Here is a 23,127-nt window from a genome sequence, read left to right as displayed (position 1 = left end):
GAGACGTCCCTTCACTTTATGAATGCTTCTGGGTGTAATTACAAGACACTGTTAGTTTTCCTGTACCAGGTATTAAGGCATAAGTGTGTTACATAATTGAGCTGATTAACAATTTTTAGACGATTAATTAGAATCCTAACAGAAATTTAACAGAACTTTTCATTAATACCTTAATCTTGATAGCTCCAATTTTCCTCTCTGAGCACTCTGAATTCCCAGAGATGGCTTCTAAATATGGAGCCTCTATTTACTTAATGGAGCTTTTAGCCATCGAGAGTAGCTCTGTGGGGTGCTGGGAAACTCAGAGGAAGATGTGAAGAGAACAGGAATGTAAAACAGGTCCTCTCCATCTCACCAAGTTTCAAGCACGACAATACCCCTTACCCTGATTGCAACTTCAGCAGAGTGAAGTGGTTTGCTTGCTGAAATAATGAATAGTAGATGGCATCCATTTTAGTGGAAAGTTTTAATTTGTGATTCCCTGAGGCTGTATGAAATGAAACACCCTTATTTATTCCCGTAAATGAAGCTAAATTGCTTCTAGAATCTTTTTTTTCTGAGAAACATCATCCAAGGACAATTATTTGACATATTAGTCTGGGAAATAAAACATTTAATGAATACACGTTGCAGTGAAGAGCATTATTTCCATGCCGATTATTTATTTCTAAAATATGTTCTTATCTGATTAAGTTTCTGCCTTTAAAAACTGATGCTGAGGTACATCATAATGTTTTAGCTTGTCTCAATAGCTCAGAAAATAAAAATCTATTCTTTCTGATTCACATGTTTTAAATAGAATATCAGTTATTTTTGAAAAAAATAATCATTAACACAACAATAATTTCTCATTATTAAATTTCAACAAATAAACTGTTCAAAGAGACTATAGTAGGAAATATTTGCGAAGAACTAGTTTACTCTTAGAAAAATCTAGGAAGAATAAGAATGCTAAAAATCAGTAATATATTAAGATTACAGAGGAATTTAAATTGACCAGGAGGGGGGAAAAAAGCATTTTCAAAAACCTCAAATACTTACAATAGCTCCATTTCAAATAATTGATAGGCTAATGAGCAATCAATTTAGCTATTTACTAAACCTTCTTCCAATGACATTATATAAAATACTTGGTAACTCAATCCTTGTACCTGAAATAAATTAAATGATATTTACTTACAAATGAAATTGCTTGTCTACTTTCTAATTCCAGATAACAAATTGGTAAATGAAATACTTTTTACTGACCTCCTTCAACAATATTCTTTTATATATATATATCTTTATTTTTTTATTGTTAATAACATTGTATTATGTGATACAGTTTTATAGGTGCTTGGATTTCCCCCGCTCCTCTCACAACATGGTGCATGGTACATAACCACAGTTCAAGTTCAGTTGAGATTCCTTCATTGCAAACAATATTCTTTTCACTGGAATGTACTGGCACAAACAAAGCTAGCCCCCAACTCTTGCTTTAGCCTCCTGGCCTCCCACTCAGGGCTCACTACATGCTGCATGGTGCCGTATATACCACTTATGGATATCCGGGGAAAATCATCCTAACCTCCTTCACATGCACACACAGAAAGAGACCTCGAAAAGACAGACCTGCAGAAGAAACTGCACCCAAAGCTCTGGGCCATAGAGTACCGGATACTGGGAACATTATTTCCTGGTGCTCCCATTCCATGAAGAACAAATGGAGAATCAGAAAGGAACACGCAAAAAGAGACTCAGGAAAAAGAACAGTCTCCCTGGGGCTAGTGGTGGCACTGTATTGGAAAGTCGTGAACATGTTTTTCTTTCCCTACTAATGTGCCCATGCCAGCCATTCTTTATTTTCCTTCCAAGTGTATAGCTATCAAGAATTAAGTGATTCTGGGACAGCAGAGCTTCCTCACGTCTGTGATGGATAACTGATTTCCTCAATGTCACTCATCAAAAAAAGAAAGAAGGAAATTTACACTTACTTCACTTATTTCACCATAATTTCTATGAATCAGTCGCTTTCAATTTGCCCCTAAGACATTTGCTGTATTAGGCAGATAAAGTTGAATGCTTATGCACTTCAAGATATGTGGCAAGATCTAGACATGAATTCTTTTTCTAAAATTCTGGCTTTGAGGTAAAGGACATAATTCCTAGTTGCAATTCCCTTACCACACTTGTTTTTTCATTTGAAAGACAGAAGCAGCTCTCATTTGATGGTTCATTCCTCAAACACCTGCAACAATAGCAGCTAGGCCAGGTCGTACTTACATGCTTAGAACTCAATCCACATGTCTGCATGGGTGGCAGGGATCCAGATCCCGGATCACCCACCACCTGCTGCTTCCCAGGAAGTGAGAAGTTGAAATCAAGATCAGAGCTGAGCCTCAAACCCAGACATTCCCATACGGGATGGAGGTGCTCCAAGTGGTGCTGTAAGTGTTGCACCAAATGCCAAAGGTATAGGAAAACTAAAACTCCTTTCAGGGAAAGAAAAATAGGAGAACCAGAGAAACGGAATAACTTTGGCATGAAACACCTTAAAGAGCATGGATTTAAGTGCCAGGATTGTCATCTGAGAATGGTTTGTAATGGGGGAGATGTGTTAGAAACAATTTCCATGTCCAGCAGCAGAATGACTCAGTGACATCCTGACTTTCCAATGTAAAATACCTATCTGCTCCCTTCCTACCAATTAAAGATCATATCTTGCCCTCAGCCAACACTGCGCCCCCTTGAAATCCCATGCTCTAATATTCCACTCTCTAATCAACACCCTAGAACCATCTAGTCTGCTCAGGAAACTTTCCGCACACTTTTCTTCAAACATTTGGCAAATCTCCACCACACTGATCCTTCTGGCTTCTCCTAATTCTCTATATCCTCTCATTGTCTTTGCAAGTTAGAGCCCATGACCCATCATCTCAACTACACAATTGCCAGAGGCCAAAACTTCCTTGTTCTGAAAAGTGAGTTTCATCTACACAATTCTGTATCTTGCCTCCCCTTAAGAATTCAAATTGCAGGTCCAGCGCCATGGCTCAGTGGCTAAATCCTCACCTTGTAACCACTGGAATCTGATGTGGGCAATAGTTTATGTCTCGGTGTTCCATTTCCCGCCTATCTCCCTGCTTGTGGCATGGGAAATCAGTAGAGGATGGCCCAAAACATTGGGACCCCACACCTACATGGGAGACCCAGAAAAAAACTCATGCTCCTGACTTTGGATCAGCTCAGCTCTGGCTATTGTGGCTACTGGTGGAGCGAACCAGCAGACAGCATCTCTCTGTCTCTCCTTTTCTCTGTGAATCTGCCTTTCCAATTAAAAATAAATAAATTTAACTTAGAAAAAGAAACCAGATACTCTCATGGCTGATGGGAACATGGCAATGGCCAACATATTAGCTGCCCTTGTTGGTGGTTTAAGAAAAAAAAAAGAATTTAAATCGTTCACGTTACTGCAATCATTTCTCTGAATTCTTATTCACTTCTCAAACTACTCATATTCTCATGATGGGAATTATTCTAGTCCAGGTTAACAATGACTTCTGAGTGCTCAGACCCAACATACATTACATTTTCTCACATTTAAGTTTTACAGGTACAAAGATGCATACTGAAATACTCTTCTTATCTTGGTTTTCACATCTTAATTTTTTTCATTTTCTACAAATTTCATGGGCAATTCCTGCATCTACTCACCCCTTAACCATTTTACTTCTTACGTTCTAAACTAAGTCTTAGTCTTTTTCATTTTACACATTTACCCTCAAAAATTTTATCTTTATTGCCTTAATTATCAACAGATCAGTACCTACTTATTTTCCTTTAAGAATAACTGTCAATGTGATAATCACACCGGGAAGTTTGTCTGGTACCTCTAGCTCAACATCTCTGAGACTGAGTCATTGTCTTCTCCCTCACTATTATTCAAGTCTTTTTGTTTTCTGCTAAGCCATCCTTCAGATCCCGAATTACACAAAAGTGGGGCATCTGGGACTCATCCTATACATCAGCCTTTCCTTTCACCTCCTTTCACACATGGAGTGACAATAACTAACTCCTATCAATTTTGTCTCTTCAGTATTTCTGAGGTCTATTCATTTATCTATAAACACTTTGTCTATTTTTATGTGGTTCAAACCACTGTTACTTTTTGCCTTGGCTACCACCCCCTCATAATTCAAGGCCTCCCCAAATTTTTTCATGTCAAAACTACAATTATAATATTGGAGAATACCCTGGCAGGAAATAGAAAGCATTCGATTCTCCATTTTAAGGAATCTTTTTTACACTGTATTTGTTTTTAAAATGAAAATTAATCCAATTATTAGACACCAAATAGTTGATTTGAATAAAATATCAAAGGTGCTTCTTCAAAATTTCATTAGTTTTCCTTCAAAATACATTATATTTGAGATGACTACCATCAGTTTGTAAGGCTTTTTTTCTTCAATTTCTACCCTTGATGTCGAGGGGAAAATGGGTGAGAACACTTGTCTTCAAATCCTCTTTACCCTCTCCCTGTATCTGGGGGCAGTGGGGAAAAAAGGGGAGAATCCACATCCAGCCTCCCAACTGCCGCAGCACCCATCACCAACCCAGGGTCCTTGATGTGGAGCATGTACCAAGAGTTTTTGCTTAAATGATTTTGACAATTTTGAAATGTTGTCAATATTGCCGACCCAAGGATGAGGAAATTTCTCCAACACACATTGGCTGACATTTGAATCTCCATTTGGCCAGACATTTGCCATTGTGGCTTGGTTGGGGCAGCAGTATGACTTGTTCTGCTCTGTTTCCTCTGCCATGGCACCAGATGTCCTCTATGATCCTCCATAGTCTGGGCCTGCCACCCACTGCTTTTTATTTTCCACAGAGGAGGGTGATGCCCCGGGCTACCCTACCCAAGGTTGCACTGGACCCGCACCCCAGATCTCATGGACAATGCACTGGACCCGCACCAGCAGATAAGGACCCAGGCCAGGCAAGCCAGACCTTACTGGATACCCCTCACCCCCGGCCCCTGGGGATCCACCGTGCAAGCAGATTTAAGGACCTAGGCCAGGTGATCAGGGTCCTGTGGGACACCCAGACCCCAGGGATCACGGACCCAGCACCCACCATCAGGAGGGCCTAAGGATCCAGGCCAGGCAACCAGGGCCATGCTACATCCTCCATTCCAGGAGCCCATGGACCAGGCAGCCCTCCCCCACCATTCCCAGAAAAATAAAATAGACTGGGCAACTATGTTGGCACACTGGTATGGTTATCACAGATTTGGCATTAACCAGGTTCAGGATGCCTCCCAGCTATTAGCTGCTTTTCTCCCAGCATTGTAACACTTGCCTAGATACAATGCAGGCTAGGCCATAGCCCACAGCTGGGGCAGTTTGTAAGGATTTTAAAGAATGATCTCTTCAAATAATTTTTAAAATGCATTTATTTACTTACGAGGCAGAGAGACAGAAAAGCAGACAAGAGCTCCAATCCATGGCCCACCACCCAAGATCAAATGATGCTGAGCCGAGCCACCCGGGTCTCCAACATGGGCAGCACTTTGTGCTTCCCAGGGTTTATACTGGCAGGAAGCCAGAATTGGTAGCAGAGCCAGGATTCAAACTCAGGTATTCAAACAAAGGATGTGAGTGCAGCAACCAGAATTAATTTTTTAAAGAAATGAATTTATTTTGAAAGTTGAAGTTGCAGAAAGAGAAGCCAATGGCCAGAAGCTTCTTTTGGTCTCTCAAATGGACAGGATGGGCCCAATAATTTCAGTCATCTTCGTCTTCTCTCACAGGCCATGATGAGGAAGCTAGACTGGAAGTGGAACAGCCAGAACATAAACTGGGGCCCACAAGCTGTGTCACAATGCTGCTTCCCCTACCCCAATTAACACCTTAACTGTGAAGTCAAACACCTGTTACACTCCAAAATCTTTTTTTTTTAAGATTTATTTTATTTTTATTGCAAAGTCAGATATGTATAAAGAGGAGCACAGACAGAAAAGAAGATCCTCCATTCAATGATTCACTCACCAAGTGACCGCAATGGCCAGAGCTGCTCCGATCCGAAGCCAGGAGCCAGGAGCTCTTCCGGGTCTCCTATGTGAGTGCAGGGCCCCAAGGCTTTGGGCTGTCCTCAAATGCTTTCCTAGTCCATAGGCAAGGAGCTGGATGGGAAACTAGGCTGCCAGGATTAGAACCAGCACCAATATGGGATCCTGGAGCATTCAAGGCAAGGACTTTCACTGTTAGACCACCGTGCTGGGTCCCCAAATTCTTAATAGTTGCCAACAAAGAGAAATTTTATTCACATAACACATTAAAAAGTGGAGTTCATTCTCTTAACCATTCTAAAATGTACAACAGTTGGAACTACATTTAGAGGATCTAATGGCTCTCCTTTAATTGTCAAGCATAATGTTCAAATTTGTTACACTATTACCTAAGAATTCTGAGATTAGTTGAACTTTTTCATGTCAAGTATTTACACAACAGTGTAAAAGATTTTATCTGCAGAACACATGGGTGCCATCACAGCAGTCACTAACAGCTAGCTTGCTTGGGTTGGGGGAAGAAAAAAGAACATTAACTGCAAACACATATGTGAGCTAAATATGATGACAGAGACTGTCTGGAGCTGCTAAGCCTCTACTCCATCCTTGCATGCTCCACTGGGACACCTAGGAGCCAAATCCCTCCAGGAGTTCCAGGAAATTCCAGCTTAGCTTCTGCTAGGTGTCAAAGATCTGGTACAAAGAGGGGAGAAGTAGAAAACATGGAACATGTCGGGGTCCCTTGGCCAGCAAGTCAAACCCAGACACTCGTTGTCCTTGTAGAACCTTTATTGTGGAGATGACACGGCAAAACCTGTGTGCAGCGGCCATGCAGCCCCCGTGCACCGCCACATTGCGAGGCTCACAGCAGCTACATCATGGCGAGGCGCTCTTCTCCCTTCCCACTTCTCTGGCTCCCTTATATTGGGTAACATGGCCAATCAACATAAAGGTCACCTCTCCACACAGTGGGCAGGCCAATCCTCACACAGATCACGTGCTGTCCACAAGCCATCCACGCACCCCTGGGCCAATCACAGCAGACTTCCTGAAACTTGTTTTTCTACCACAGCAGGAAGCAGCAGTTGGGCGCAGTCCATCTAGGGTGTGGGCTGCAGGCTCCCTACAGAACAGACCTAGCCGTCAAGAAATTGCATCAGTTTGGAGAACCGTTTTCTAACAGTTTTCCTGAAATGCCAAGGGGTTGATTATCCCCTACATCTATATTTCAATATAAATATAAAACAGCAGAAAATTGCTTCTAAATATCCTGGGGGTAAAAATATCCAACAGTTGGGATTTTGGGTTCTGGGACAAAGAGGAAAGCTAGGACTTCATAGGTATAGAACTTGCATTTGGATTCTCCAGAGAAACAAAACCAAAGGATATATACGAAGAGATTTAATGTGACAATTGGCTCGTGTATTATGAAGCTGAAGCAGTTCTACCATCTGCTGTTTGTAAGCTGAAGAACCAGAAAAGCCAGTAGTGTAATTAAGTCCATATTCAAAAGCCTGGGAAACAGTAAAGCCAATGGTCTAACTCTAGGTCCTACTAAAGAGACCTGAGAACAAGGGATACTAGGAGTTGGGTCTGGAGAGGTGGGCTCTGAGGAAGTGGGCTGGGAAGGTGGACTGAGGAGGTGGACCTGGGGAGGTAGGCCTGGTGAGGTGGGCTCTGGGGATGTGGGCCTGGGGAGGTAGGTTCGGCTCTGGGGAGGTGGGCCCTGCTATTAGGTGTGAAGGGAAAAGGTCCAATAGATAGCAGCTCCAGTGTCTGCAGGAAGAAAATGGACGATCCAACTTATAGAAAACAAGAGTGAATTCACGTTTCCTCCACCTATCTTATTCAGATCCACAACAGAAAGGACGATGCTCATCAACACTGACCAGGGCAGAGCTTCTTTACTCAGTCTATTGATTCAGACAATCTCTGTGACATCCTCATGGAGACACCTAGCTATAGTTTCAGCAGACATCCAGGCATCCTTTAAGCAAGTCGACACAAAATTCACCATTACAGAGCTCAACCATAACAGTAATTATGAACATCTGCTGGTTATATACCCAATCATTCCTTGCTCTGTTGCTCTTAAGAGTGATCCATTTTTTTTTCTGATTACCATCTCTATCTCTACCTCAAAGTCAATACTCCCATAAGTCCAGTCTCCCTAAAGGCACAGCTGTCAAGTGCTCTTGAAAAAGAAGTTCTTTGCCCTTCTGAGATAAATACAAAAGAGATGCTGTCTGTTGTATTGGACAGTGTGATATGTCATATGGAAAATGAAAACTCTCATATATGCATTCTAAATCAGGAAAATATCACCTCCAAAGCAGGTGAAAACTGGGGAAAGAAAAACAAGCCTACCTCTTCATGTACAAAGCACAAATACGCATACAGCATACAAATACACATTGGGGAGGCCTGGGTGCTCTGGTGCCACACCCCGTAACAGAGTGCCAGTTCAACTGCTGCCTACTTGGTTCTAATTCAGCTGCCTAGTTCCTTGCTCCTGGCTTCGGCCGGCCCAGCATCACCTGCCGCACTTCCCCTGTGGATTAGACTCCCTTTTCTACCTATGCATGCTTCCCTACCTATTACTCTGCCTTTCAAGTTAAAACAAATAAACAAAAATACTACTTTTTTTTAGATGTCTTTTGGAAAACACCTAAAAAGGGTCCTCAAGGGGAAATAGTTTTTTTAAAAAATTAAGAAATACTGTTCCAGAACATGGCAAATACCACAAAAGGCAGATGAGAGTAGAAATGCAATTGTTTTATTTGTAAGCCTATGCAGTAAATGAAACCTGAATTTAGGCTTAGCTCTTTTCTTTGCAGTTAACTAGAACAATAAATAGCCTTACATACTTAAGATGTTTGATATTGGGGCCCCAGTTATTGACAATAGTTCATGTCAGCTGACAAAGCATGGAATGCTATCCGATATGACAATAATTTAACAGAATGTTATAGCAGAGCCATTTGTTTCTGCTATGTTTCCCTGAAGATAGATGCCAGGGACACAGTGCTATAGCTTAGCAGTTAAAGTACTTGCCTTCCATGTGCCCAAATCCCATCGGGCACTGGTTCTTATCTCAGCAGCCCCGCTTCCCATTCAGCTCCCTGCTTGTGGCCTGGGAAAGCAGTCGAGGACAGCCCACAACCTGGAGACCCTGTACCCACGTGGGAGACCCTGAAGAAGCTCTGGGCTCTTGACTTCAGATTGACTCAGCTCCAACCATTGCAGCCACTTGGGGAATGAATCCGTGGAAGGAAGATTTTCCTCTCTGTCTCTGCTCCTCTGTGTACATCTGACTTTCCAATAAAAATAAATATTTAGGGGAAAAAAAGGAAAGAAAATATATGCCAGGTAACCATATAGCCAAAATGAGCCAAGAAAAAGAAAAACCAATTTAGAATACACAAACTGAGTGGGGAACAGATTCTAAAGCCTCTGTCCCCTAGGCTCCAATGCTATGGTTAAAACTGAAGACAGAGCTGGAGCCTAGAGAGTAGTTATTAAAGGTGCTGACATGACGGTGGATAGTGAAGGGTGCTCAAAGTGGGAGAAACTTAAGAAGTTCATCTGCACAGCATGTTCTAGATCTGGGAATTTCTAGGGCCACAGCAGAGGGTGACTGAGATCGACATCAAATTCTGAGATCTAGTTTCCACACTTCATTCAAGAAACGTAAAGAGAATTTCATGGCAAACTGAGGTGAGTCAAAGACAGGCTTAAAGCGAGTCAAGACAGCTCCCCTGCCACTTGTCTGTGTAAGACTTGTTATCTGGAATCCTTTGTTTGAATGACAAAGAATACAGAAGGCAGCTTACATGACAAGTGGGGTACCTTTTACACCACCAAATCATACAACAGAAGTGGACTGGACCTTGAGCATGTCTGGAACTGGAGCCACTAACCTGCAAGGGCTACCCAGTAACTAGAGGAAATGCGCCAGGTAGGTAAGCTAGCACGGCTTTATTTTAGGCTAGCACAGATAACAGACAGAGGTCAGGGATGAGCACTGAAGTGCAGTAGGTTAAGCCACCCACAATGCTGGCATCCCATATGGGCATTGGTTTGAGTCAACTTCCAGTCCCGTTCCCTGCTGATCCACGTGGCAAAGCAAGGGAAGACAGCTCAAGCATGTAAGCCCCCATGACCCACATGAAAAACCAACACTAGCCCAATCCTAGCCATCGCTGACATCTGCGGGTGTGTCAGTGCATTTAAGAACCCCCCGGTCTGTCTCTGCTTCTCTGTCACTCTGCCTTTCAAACAAACTTTTAAAATCAGAAGTCCAAATCTGTAAGTGAAAACACAAAAATAGAAATATCAAAAAGGGAAATGTTCAACATTCTTTAAGCATTTTGAAAAGAATCCCAATAAAAAGACAGATGGATAAATAAGGTAACAAATAAAGGGCTCCAGTTATAGTGAACTTAAAAAAAAAAAAGATTTTTATTGCAAAGTCAGATATACAGAGAGGAAGTTCTTCTGACTGACGATTCACTCCACAAGTGACCACAATGGCTGGAGCGGCTCCAGTTCAAAGCCAGGAGCCAGGAACTTCCTCCAGGTCTCCCAAATGGGTGCAGGGTCCCAAGGCTTTAGGCTGTCCTCGACAGCTTTCCCAGGCCACAAGCAGGAAGCTGGTTGGGAACCAGGGCGGCCGGGATGAGAACCGGTATCCATGTGGGACTCCAAAACGTTCAAGGAAAGGACTTTAGCCACTAGGGCACTGCGCTGGGCCCTATAGTGAAATGTTTGGTGAGACACAAATGATCACTCGCAACTTTCTATTTACTTCATATTCTCAGTGACAAAAAGTTGGAGCAAAATGAACTCCATCTTTACCAGGATTCCGGTCATGAGCAGGAGATGAGGGAAACTGAACTTACTACCTAGGGAAAGGGGACTGACAAAAACAATTCTTATGCTCAGAATACGTTACAAATATTTCCCGAGTCCTTACGTGGCAGCATCCATGGTACTGAGAAGACAGTTACTGGTGGTTTGGAAACCACAGGTGATAACGACAGGTGACAAGGACGGGTGGTGCCCCCTACTGATTCCATCTGCTTCTGCTTGGTTACCACTCCACAGGGGCGCCTTTCTCACGTGGACAACCGAGATGGCCCCGGGTGGGGTCCTGCAGCAAGGCCGGAGATGCACACAGAGGCCTCCAGCGCGGCTGTTCACGTTCTGTATGGAGCCAAGGCTCAGCGGGCTCCTAACTCGGGATCTCGGCTTCCTCCCACACACCGCGCCGGGGAAAGCCCACTTTGCAGGGCTTCCGGCCGCTCGGAGCCCGGAGCGGCTTCACCGAAGCCCCCGTCCGTCCGCGGGCCGCTCGGACAAGCAGAGCGGGTGCGGCCGAGGTCACCGAGCAGACACCCACCCGCACCCTTCATCTTTCCCGCGGGTCTTTCCAAGCACCAACCACGCCAACTTTGTGGGTTTTTCCCCCCGTCTAAGCGCGCCACTTCCGCTGGCGCACTTTCATGACGCCAGGGCATCAGTTCTCGCGGGTTCCCTCGCTGGCTGAGGTGCTTTCCCAGAGATCTCGCGACATTTGTGCGACAGCTTCAAGCCAGCCTCCGACCCTCCTCGCCCCGCCCTCCGACTCTCGGCTGCCCTGTTTCCGATTTCGGAGCGGAACCGGAAGTGCGGCGGGCGGGCGGGCCCGGCCGCGGACAGTGCGGCGGAGCCGGAGCTGGAGCGGCGGCCGTGGCTGCTGCCCCCACCCCCGCCACGGGTCGCCGGGTGGCAGCGCAGCGCCGCTCCAGGCTGAGGGTCGGTGCCGAGGCGGGTGGGCGCGAGTCCCGCCCGGATCGTCCGGGCGGCGCCGTCCCCGGGACCCCCGGGCGCTGCCAGGGATCATGTCTACAGCCTCCGCCGCCTCCTCCTCTTCCTCGTCCTCGACCAGTGAGATGATCGAAGCCCCTACCCAGGTCCTGAACTTCGAGGAGATCGACTACAAGGAGATCGAGGTGGAAGAGGTGAGCCCTCGGAGGCCCGGCTGCTGCTGTCGGCGAGGCTGCCCGTGTGGAGCTTGCACTGGGCTCCCTGCAAGGACAGCCCGCTCGGCTCCACACCTGCACGCGTTCGCTGGACGCGGTGTTCTAAGGGTCAGCCGTGGCCTTCAGTGCTGGCCCCCGTCACTCGCTCAGTGCCTGCCCGCCTCGTAGGGGATGCTTGACGCTTGCCAAGCGACTAGGTCATCAGTGCTAATAAAATGTTCCCCATTAGTACCCGACGGCTTTGCACTTGCCTGATACCATCCAACAACCCTGCCTCCAAGTGGGCTGTTGGGAACGAATGTAGACTAGTCAATGACGAAAAGATGTTTCAAGCAGCGTGTTAGGAGATAATAATTGATGGTCTTGGTGACAAGCAGAGTATTGCTGCTTTCCTAGGTAGTTTTTCACGTTTATCCTTTTTGGTGACAGCCAGGCTATCACTGAATTTCTGTCTCTGGAAGCCGTTCTATATTCTGCGGCAGTTTATTTTAGATCAAAGTATTTAACTACTTTTAATATATTGCTCCTCTTTGACTAATAAAGGGGCAGATTGTAAACCATATAGTTTAGATAAGGAAAAACCAAATATATGTCTTAAAGAAACAGTTTGGAGCTTGTTAGAAGTTTAGCTGGGTGCAATATGTCCAAGTTGCCTTTTTTTAAAAATCATTTTGAAGTTTATTAAGCATTTTGTTTCACCTGTACCGTAAAGAACTTTGACTCCTAGTGAAATATCACAGTATGTCAGAGAGTTGTCTGCATTTTAGAATCCAAAATTACATTTAGGTAGTGGAAAGTAAAAAATTACTGAGCTAATGAACATTTAGTGCTTTTTGCTTTTTGCTTTTTTTTTTTTTTTTTTCAGTTATAAGACAGTTCAATATGTCCAGTAAAGCATGTATTTGGGAACAATTACCTAACCCATTTGAACTTCACAGATCCTGAGATTTGTTTCATTGTATCCATAGAGCAGATCCTACTGACCAGGACATGCAGAACACCAGGCAGTGTCTGATCTTGTTATTAGGAAACTCGGTTCCAGACAGGAGTGATGACCTGCCTTAAGGTCGCATGCTTAAATGAAGGCCTGCATTGTGAAAAGGGAGGAAAATTTGGGGTGGATTTTTTTTTTCTTTTCCTATTGAAGCTATGATAAATTCCTTTTTCAGAAGTGGATAGTTGATCCAGCTTTCATGGCTAACATTCTTTTGTAAGAATAAAAGCAGAATGAGTCAGAATACAAGAATTGCAGTTTTTAAATAAGCGTTTACGTCTACTCTAGTGAGCTGCTATGCTGGTAGACAAGTGAATGTTATATAATAATAACTTGGGCTTTGTGGCCTGCCTCACAAACTGACTTGATTTTGCCGACCGTGCTCCGCACGTACTGCTTTCTGAGGCCTTTGCATTCCTGGGTCGTGGAAGAACGCAAGTTTCCAAGGAGACGTTTGCCATTTTCATGCTCTTTCCCACAACACCATTTCACTTCTGGTTAGCTTCTCCTAAAGTTTCTAAGCCCTTCTTCAGGATAAATTTCAGCTTTGGGGGAAGGGTATATGTGGGATATTCCTAGAGAATAGATTTTTGGTTTTAGATGAGAATTTCTCCCTTAGGTTATGGAGTTATTGAGGGTATTTTTGATTGTAGCTGTTTCTGTGTTTCTGTTTTTTAAGTATCTAACTTGTTTTCCCTTCCAGTCCTGAATTTACATCTTTCTGGTTTTGAACAACTGTTACATAGTTTCCATCATAGTCTTCAATTGCACATGTTAAAACAGTATTATATGATACAGCGCACTCCGTAACTATTTCTCAATTTTGATTCCACCTCTAGAATAATCATGAATAAGTGAACAAAAACAAGATATTTTACATTGCTTTCAATATTTTGTATGAAACAAATATGTAGTCTTTTAAATAAAGACTGTATTTCACAGCTCTCCAGTAATAAACATAATTGAATCATTACTTGTTTATTTTTTCAGATAGCAGAATTACAGGGAAAAATAGAGAGGGAAAGAGAAATTATCTTCCTGCTGGATGACTCCCCAAATGGCCACCCAGGTCTCAGATGAGTGCAGAGGCCCCAGCACTTGGGCCATCTTTCAGCCACATCAGCAGAGAGCTGAATGGGAATCAAAGCACTATGGGTCTGAGCTGGTCCTTGCTCATGGGATGCTGGTGTGGCTGGTGGTAGCTTAATATGCTGCACTACAACACTGGCCCCCCCAAAACCATATTTTAAAAAGAATCCTACCCAGAGGCCAAATAAGCGATTATTTAGTAGGTGAATAATATCGGAAACATTGGCTGCTTTCAGTCTTTGAGTTTCTAATGTTGTGACCCAGTAATATTCTTTATGGGTTTTTTTTTAAAGATATATTTATTTATTTACTTGAGTTACAGAGGGTACTAGGGAAAGACAGGTCTTCCATCCTCTGGTTCACTCCCCTACCAATGGCTAGGACTGGGCCAGTCTGAAGCTGGGAGCCGAGGGCTTCTTCCAGATCTCTCATGTGTAAGTACAAGGTCTCAAGAACTTGGGCCATCTTCTGGCCGCTTTCCCAGGTCATAGGCAGGAAGCTCAATTGAAAGTGTAGCAGCTAGGACACGTTCCAGTGCCCCTATAATATGTCAGCACCGCAGGCAAAGGATTAGCTTGCTATGATACTGTGCTGGCTCCAATTTATTTTCATCTTAATTGGAAAGTAGAGAGACAGGGGCCCAACATGGTAGCCTAGCAGCTCAAATCCTTGCCTTGCACACGCCGGTATCCCATTTGGGCACTGGTTCTAGTCCCAGCAGCCCCACTTCCCATCCAACTCCCTGCTTGTGGCCTGCGAAGCATTTGAGGAAAGCCCAGTGCTTTGGGACACTGTACCTGTGTGGCAGACCCAGAAGAAGCTCTTGGCTCCTGGCTTCAGATGAGCTCAGCTCCAAGTGTTGCAGTTACTTGGCGAGTGAATCAGCAGATGGAAGATATTCCTCTTTGTCTCTCCTCCTTTCTGTATTTCTGTCTTTCCAGTTAAAAAAAAAAAGTAGGGAGGCAGACAGTGAAAGGGCTTCCATCTGTTGCTTTACTCCCTGTTGCACCTAATAACCAGAACTGGGCCAGGTGCCTGGAACTCAACCCTGCTCTCCCAATTTGTGGGGAGGGACTCATGTACTTGAGCTGTGTCGTTATTTGAAGCAAGTAGCCTGGCTAGATCCCCACAGCTCAGGTGGGAGCCGAAGCCACTGAGCCAAGCCTCCACCTGCATTTGGCACATTTTAAATCCAATTCAGATGACAAATGTGCAAGATCTCAACTTCAGACATCTATTTATATACTACTTTAAAAGAATTATTTAGGTTTTTTAAATTTTTAAAAATTTTCTTGTTTAGATTTATTTCACTCAAAAGGCACAGTTACAGAGAGAAGCACACAGAGAGCTCTTCCATCTGTTGGTTCAATTCTCAAATGGTCACAATGGCCAGAGCTGGGCCAATCCAGAGCCAGGAGCCAGAAGCTTCTTCTGGTTCTTTCACTGGGTGCAGGAGCCCAAGGACTTGGGCTGTCTGCGGTTTTTTCCCAGGCATGTTAGCAGGGAGCTGGATCACAAGTGGAGTAGCAGGGATTCAAACTGACACCCATATGAATGCCAGTGCTGCAGACAATAGCTTACCCAATACACCACAGTGCTGCCCCCAGGTATCATTTAGTTTCTACCATTCCAGATGATGATACGGACAAGGTTAACAAAAGTTGTGAAATGTGTACATTAGATATGAGACTGTGCAAGTGGTAATTGCTATGTGGGATACAGGAAAGTGCTGGGTTCTGAGAAAATTCAGATGGTTGGTGTTGGAGCACCACAGGTTAAGCAGCCACATGCGATGCTGGCATCCCACATGGGCACTGATTTAAGTCCCAGCTGCTGCACTTCTGATCCAACTCTGCTAATGTTCTGGGAAAGCAGTGGAAGATGGCCCAAGAACTGGGACCCCTGCCACCCAGTTGGGAGATCCAGATGAAGCTCTTGGCCGCTGGCTTCTGCCTTGCTCAGCCGCTCCTGTTGTGGAAGTGAATGGAAGGAAGAATCCTATTTGTTTTGTTCTCTTTGCAACTCTGCCTTTCAAATTTAGAAATAAATAAATAAAGATCAACCCTAAGAGAAAGCTTAGATGAGATACTGACAGCCATAATTCTGCAACTTTGAGCATGTCACTCAGTTTGGGGGCTTGTAAAATGATTTAATTTTCAATCATTCAACCTGTAATACATTTTTAAAAGTCTCCCAATTCTATAATTAAAGCTTGTTCATTGTTTCCAGTATTTATGCCCTAGTTCCCTAGCACGCTTAGAATTCCCTGAAGCACAATGATTCTTATCTCTCATGAGATTTAATTGATAGCTGAGCAGGTAGGCAGGACAGGTGATACCCCTGTCTCACAGATATGACCAAGTGCTCCTAGGAGCTGCCTGGCCAGAAACCCCGTGCCCAGGGAAAGGATGGAGGAGAAACTGAACGTGAGGTTTCTTGCTTTGACTCATTTGCTCTTTCCACTGGATCTGTGGCTTTGCTTCTTTTGGCAGACCTTTGTAGCCAACCTTATTATGGGGATGAGGAGCCACATTCTGATTTTCGTTGCACTAGTTGGTTCTAAACATTTCATGAGCGTTCTCCATGTACCATACTGCTGAAACACTATGGAAGATGAAGAGTCCTAGGATCCTCTCCACCAAAAAAAAAAAAAAAAAAAAAAAAAATTGACTTGCCCTGAGACTAGAATAAACACAGCAGTTAATTGTATTTTCAGAACTACAGACTTAGACCTGTGGATATAGTCTATAGTATAAATTGAGCACATAAGCTACAATGTGAAAATGGAGTTAATCCCAGAGGCTCCATCAAGTACAGTTTTAAACTAGGTTTTGAATGAAGTCACTGAGCGGGGAAGCTGCTGTCATGAATTGGCTTTACATTTGTTGGTTTGTCTGGAGAGCTCTTGCCCTACAACGTCACATAACTGAGTCCTTCCTTGCTACCGTTGAAGTGCCATCTCAAGTGTCCCAGGCTTACAAAGCTTTCTCTGAGTAACCTAAATCTTTGTCATTTCCACAAGTACTACCCTTCAGGATACTTTCCAGCAACTCAAATTATGAAGTGCCTTACTCACATTTGCGATATATAGCAAATGGAAGAGTCTCTATAAATGCTTGTTGAATGAGTACATGAAATCATCTTGACAATAAACGGCCATCTGACTCTCATATCACATTGATAAAGCAAGGATCAAAATAAGCTATCTGTTTAACTAAGAGCATTTACATTAGGAATGAGGTCTGCTTATTTCAATGTTGATCTCATCACACTCAGCAATTGCTTGTGCTTATCAAAAATGGAAGCTCCTGTCAAAGATGCTGTGAATAAGCTAAGTACTAGTGAACTTTTACTGACATGCTAAAAAGATCCTGTTTACAATGATTATTTTTTATCTATTTGGTTTTGAAAGGCCGAATGACAGAGAAGGAGACGAGATCTTCCGTCTTCTGAATCACTCCCCCAAATAATTGCAACAGCCAGAGCTGGGCTGGTTCAAAGCTCAGAGCCAGGATCCTCCTGAGTCTCCCAAGGGGGCTCAGAGGTCCAAGGACTTGAGCCATTCTCTGCTGCTGTCCTGGTCATTAGCAGGGAGCTGGATTTGAAGTGCAGCAGCCAAAATTTGAGCTGCACCTATTTATTTTTTTTTAAGATGGGTTTGTTTGTTTGTAAGATAAAGCTAGGGAGCTCCATTGGTTGACTCCCCAGATAACTATAAATGACAATGGGTAGGCCAAGCTGAATCCAGGAGCTAAGAGCTTCATCTGTGTCTTCCACCTGCATGGCAGGGACTCAAGCCCTTGGGTCATCTTTCATTGCTTTTCACAGGCCATTAGCAGGGGCCTAGGTTGGAATTGGAGCAGCAAAGACATGAACCTTTGGCAGTAGGGATGACATAACAGGCAGCCGCTTTACCTGCAACTCTATGATGCTGGCCCCCCGCATGGTTTTTTTAAGTGGAGGCCCATGATGCTGGCCACAGCAGATGATCAGGGCTACAGTACTGCACACATAATCACTGCAACAGCTATGCATCAATGTTAAGGATCATTAAAAGACGTACACAGATTTCATCATATTCTATTTTAAAGACTAGACTAGCAGGGGGAAAGAACTTCTAACAAGCTGCAAATGTATGGCAGTTTATATTAAAGAAGAACATGATTTATAGCTGACTAAAAAGTCTATAGTTTGTCAGTTTAAATCTGGATGTCTAGATAATACACTTTCCAAGGGAAACTCAGTGACCATTGATCTGTGGCTGTGTCCTCACAGAGGTCATTTTTGTGTAGCACACGTGTCACTTACCAGAGAAGCTGAGAAAATGATCTGAAAGAAATAAATCCCTATCAAATAGATCAGAAATTTTATGGTGGGCTTTTAAGATTGCCTGAAAAATCCAGAAGAAAGCTTGAATAATGAAAGCCTTTTATATGATCAAAACTTTCTTGTCAGCAGATGGCAGTTCTCTCCTGCCAGGTTATTAATAGAAATTAAAGTTCTGAAATAGTTGGGAGGCTGCATGTCCTACCCAATAAATGTAGTATCTGTGCTTGTTCTGTCATGTTCCAGATTCCTGCTCAGAGGTGGCTGCACAGCCAGGGAGGGTTCGTGCACGTGGTCTGTCCTAGGGCCAAACCAAACTTGGCTACAGTCACTAAGCTGAAACTCACATAAACTGTTGACAATCAAGATGACATTATTTCACAGCACATTAAAATACAGATCATTTTCTGTTGAGTTTAATTTCTGTGTTTAACTTTTTAAAAGAATTTCTTTCCTTAAAAAAAATTAAGTTCTGATGTTGGTTTTTGTGATTTTCAATAGTAATTTCACAAAAGCATTCTAATGTCATGTCTTATATTGTTATCATTTCTGCTATTAAGAAATTAGATTTAAATCTGCTTTATTGGAGACTACAATTGTTGAGTTAAAGTCAAGAGAGGGAGCAGTGCATGCCGTAAAGGTATTCATCTAAAACATTTAGTTTAGAAAACATTCGTAAACTAAGAGGGTAGTGCTGCTAAGCTAATTTCCTCTTTAAAAATCAGTCTTCTTTGCACTGCTGTGTTCTTTTGTTTTTTCAAATGAGCGGTTTTTAAAAATATCTAGAATATTTGCTTGTACGTTTACCCTTTTAGTGAATGCTATGATACAGATGACAACTTGTAACTTAGCTATGTACTCTTATTAATTAATGATGAAGTGTCAAAGAAACAATATTATTCAGATGTGAATATAATCTGAAAAGCATATTTGATTTGTGAGTTTGAACTAAAAATGTGTTGTAGATTTCAGTGTTTTGTAGTTTTAATTTTGGGAATTTTTAAAATTATTGACCTCAGTTGCCACTTGTGCCTGGAGCAGGGCCTCCCGTGCAGTTCTTTTCTGGTCTGGCTTACGTAGAAGAGAGACATCAGGAGCCCAGGCTTTTGGCCAGCAGTTAAGACACCAGTTGGGAGGGTCCTGTCTGAGTACCTAAGTTCAAGTCCAGGGTCTTCTTGCTGAGCCTCACTTCCTGCCCATGCACACTAAGAAGGAGCAGGTGCTGCCTCAGGTTGTTAGATGCCTGGATCAGGTTGCTGGCTCCTGGCTTTTGCCTGGCCAGCTAGTGCAGTTTGGGGAGTGAAGCAGCAGTTGAGCTCTGTCTTTTCTACCTCTCAGATAAATAAACAAATATTAAAAAGAAGCAGATGAGATTGCATTTTACAGTTTGGCATTGACTTAGTCCTTATCTAGTAATCTATAGAGTCTCCATCCAGGTTTACCAGATGTGCTAACTACTCTGTAACTCTTCTCCATCACCTTGTATTTTTTCCTTAATAATTAACTTTGTTAACAGATTTTGTTAGAAACAGTTTCCTAAAAGAATGCATGCTTTAAAAAAAAAAAATCATGCGCTTGTACTGTTTTGCCCCATCAGCAGGCTGCTGTGTGCCTCTCTCCCCCGAGAAAGCCAGAGTGTAGATACTAGTGGGTTTTTATGACCAGATGTCTAGTGTTATCATCTGTCTCTTAGTAGCAAAAGAAAAAAATTTATTTTGTGTATTCACAGATTTGGATTTATATGTATGTAATGTGTACAGTTGAAAACATGCAAAAATAGTTGCTTTAGAACAGTGGGAGATGATATAACAATTAGAAAAAATGGATTTATGATTCCATGCCATCATTGTATCATGACACAAATTTAGTTTCTTTCTTTTTTGTTAAGTTTTGTTGTTGTTTGTTGGAAAAGTAGGTTTATGGAGAGAAGGAGAGACGGAAAGATTTTCCATCTACTGTTTCCCTCCCCAAGTGGCAGCAATGGCCAGAGCTGAGTCAATCTTAAGCTAGGAGCCTAGAGCCTATTCTGAGTCTCCCACATAGGTACAGGGTCCCAAGGCTTTGGGCCATCCTTATCTGCTTTCCCAGACCACACGCAGAAAGCTGGATGGGAAGTAAAACAGTCAGAACATGAACCAGCACTCATTTGGGATCCCCATACTTGGAGGTGGAAGAAGATTAGCGAATTGAGCCATTGTGCCAGGTCCTTGACTCAATTTTATTTTTAAAATCTTTCCAAAATTGTGATGATTGACTTAATTAAAATGAAATAATGTACTTGATCAAGATCAAGTAAACTGCTGTATGTTGAAAATAAAAGACATAATGGAGTTGGTATTTCCTATGCGGGGCTTGAGGTGCCTGTGGCACCACCAGTTCCCAAAGATGGTTTTAAATATGGCTGATCTTGCTGAAACTGGGTGGCAGAAGGGTTCAGTAGTGTGAAGCCCTGAAAATAGAGGAAAGTAGACCAAGGACAACTCTAGAAACCATCAGTATCTGCTAAGATTTGGACAGAGGAGAAAGAGTCGGTGAAAGAAGCTAAGATGGAACTGTTTCTTAATCATTCCTCTTGATGCTTAGTGATGTTACCGTGAGCTACATGAGCAGTCTTGCCATACCTTCTGATTTTTGCTTAGGATAAATAGCATAGATAGTATTGCTGGGTTGAAAGTGAATATATTTAAGATGTATCCTGATACATATATATCACCAAGTAATATTGGAATTTAGAATTTTATAAGTCCTATTGAAATCTGAATATTGTTTTAATTACCATATCTTTGATCATAGGGGGTTTTGCCACCACTGTGTTTGTTGGCCATTTGTAAGTTCATCTGAACCTTTTTTGCCATTCATTGTTTTTTCGTATCAGGCTTAGAAAGTTTTTTCCTATCCCTGTTTATATGTATGCTTTAGCATGTTTTTTTTAAACTTCTTACAGTTTTAATTATTGCACTAAAGAATTCCACTCAAGATTCTTAGGAAATAGTTTTTTATTTTTGTTTTTCTCAAATTGTTGTTCTAATGTATTTTACTGCCTAATCCATCATTCTCCCTGTAATTTGTATTGACTCGGGGGTGAGCTGAACAGTTCTGTAGTGGTTTGGTGAAGATGCAGTTATCTGAGAACTCAACTGGAATGCCAGGAATCCAGGATGATTCACTCATGTCTAAGGGGTACAGGTATCTGCTGGGACCTGGGTTGATCTGTCAGACACACTCCCTCTTCTCCACACAGCCTTTCCATTATCAGTTGGGCTTCTTATAGGAGGTGCCTGAGTCCCAAGAGGAGTGAATTAAAAGCTGCTGCTCTGCTCAAGTCCCAGTTTTAGAAGTTCCCAAACATTGCTTCAATTGCAATACTGATTGAAACAGTCCAGAGCAGCCTTAGCTCAAACCAGATCTGCACTCCCTTCTCAGTGAGGAATAGCAGGCACAGAGGGAAAGAATTGATGGGAGCCAGCACTGGAAACTTCTACCATATGTCTGTGATAAGTAAGCCTCCCACTGACCCAAATCCACCCTTATTTCTTAAAATAAACTAGACCCTCTTTGCACCCGTCTTCTAAATAATCAAAATTTTAGTTTGATACAGGCTCGGCATTCCTAACCCAGAACTCCACAGTCTGGATTGTTGACTTGATGCTGCAGTTGGAAAATTCCATCCTTAATCTCACATAGGAGGTCACAGTGAAAAGGGCACCAAAAACATTGTATAAAATTGACTTTGGGTTGCGTATTTAAGTGCAAATGAAATATAGATACATTTTGTGTTTAGACTTGGGTCTCAGTCCCAGGTATCTCATTGTGTACTCGTACAGGTAAGTATCCCAGAATCCAGGATAGGAAGACCTTCAATCCCGTATGTTCTTTATAAGAGATACCCAACTGGTATAACTTTGAAAAATTGAGTGCTATATCACACTTGCTACCTCTGGGGTAGTATTTCCTAATCCTTCTATACAAAGTACTGAACCAAGTACTGTGTGCCCATGGGCTGATTAAGTCTTTCTTTTGACTTTGTGTTGTTGTTGTTGTGTTTTAAACACTCAGCTGTGGTCTGTATTTGAGCTGTCTACCACCCACAGCCTCTGATAGAGGTACCAGCACTGCCTCACTCGGAAGACTTTCATGTTAAGTCCTCTGGCTTTTTCTCTTGGCAGGGGTTTTACTGTATCTCTGCTAGGTTCCGCCAGGGCTAAGGCAGCCTTCCTCTTGTCTATCTCCCATGCCACTATCCTGATTCTTTTGTAGATGCCTCTGTTTTCAGAACACCTGTGAGGCTGCCCCCTGAGTGAAAAGTAGAGTAGGTCCTCCTGCCCTGGAATCCTTTTGCTGTTCTAGCATCGATAGGCTGCAAGTTGGGGGAGGAGTGGTGGTGCCTAGCTTCCACCTGAATTCTGACATTTGGCTCTCTCTCAGCTGCTGTTCACAATAATTGCAAGTACTATGGGTTAATCTTTAATTTTGTCTCTACCTTACTTTCAGCCCAAAAAGGCATTCTTACTTATGATAGCTGTATTTATGCTATTTGGAAAAATGAGAAATCATGTTTTAATATGCAAAAAATTAATTTCTAAGCATCACCTCTAAACCTACAATTGCACAACTTTGATTTCATATTATTTCTATGAGATTTCAAA

General features: G+C 42.8%; 1 protein-coding gene across 4 annotated transcripts in view; it reads left to right on the top strand.

Annotated features, from left to right (window-relative positions):
• The first annotated feature begins 11,739 nt into the window (after positions 1 to 11,739).
• MAP3K7 (mitogen-activated protein kinase kinase kinase 7) overlaps positions 11,740 to 23,127 on the top strand; it is a 66,288-nt gene continuing 54,900 nt past the window's right edge. Inside the window, exon 1 of one of the 4 annotated variants that reach the window (XM_040983787.1) lies at positions 11,740 to 12,051. In XM_040983787.1, coding sequence (XP_040839721.1) covers positions 11,932 to 12,051 — 120 coding nt within the window. In that variant the 5' untranslated portion in view covers positions 11,740 to 11,931. The remainder of the gene's footprint in view (positions 12,052 to 23,127) is intronic. The other 3 variants (XM_040983788.1, XM_040983785.1, XM_040983786.1) reach the window with 3 other exon arrangements.

This window comes from Ochotona curzoniae, unplaced genomic scaffold (assembly GCF_017591425.1).
Source record: "Ochotona curzoniae isolate NIBS_2020 unplaced genomic scaffold, NIBS_Ocur_1.0 contig_3819, whole genome shotgun sequence".
In the NCBI taxonomy this organism is placed as follows: domain Eukaryota; kingdom Metazoa; phylum Chordata; class Mammalia; order Lagomorpha; family Ochotonidae; genus Ochotona; species Ochotona curzoniae.
This window is presented reverse-complemented; position numbering and strand designations above follow the sequence as displayed.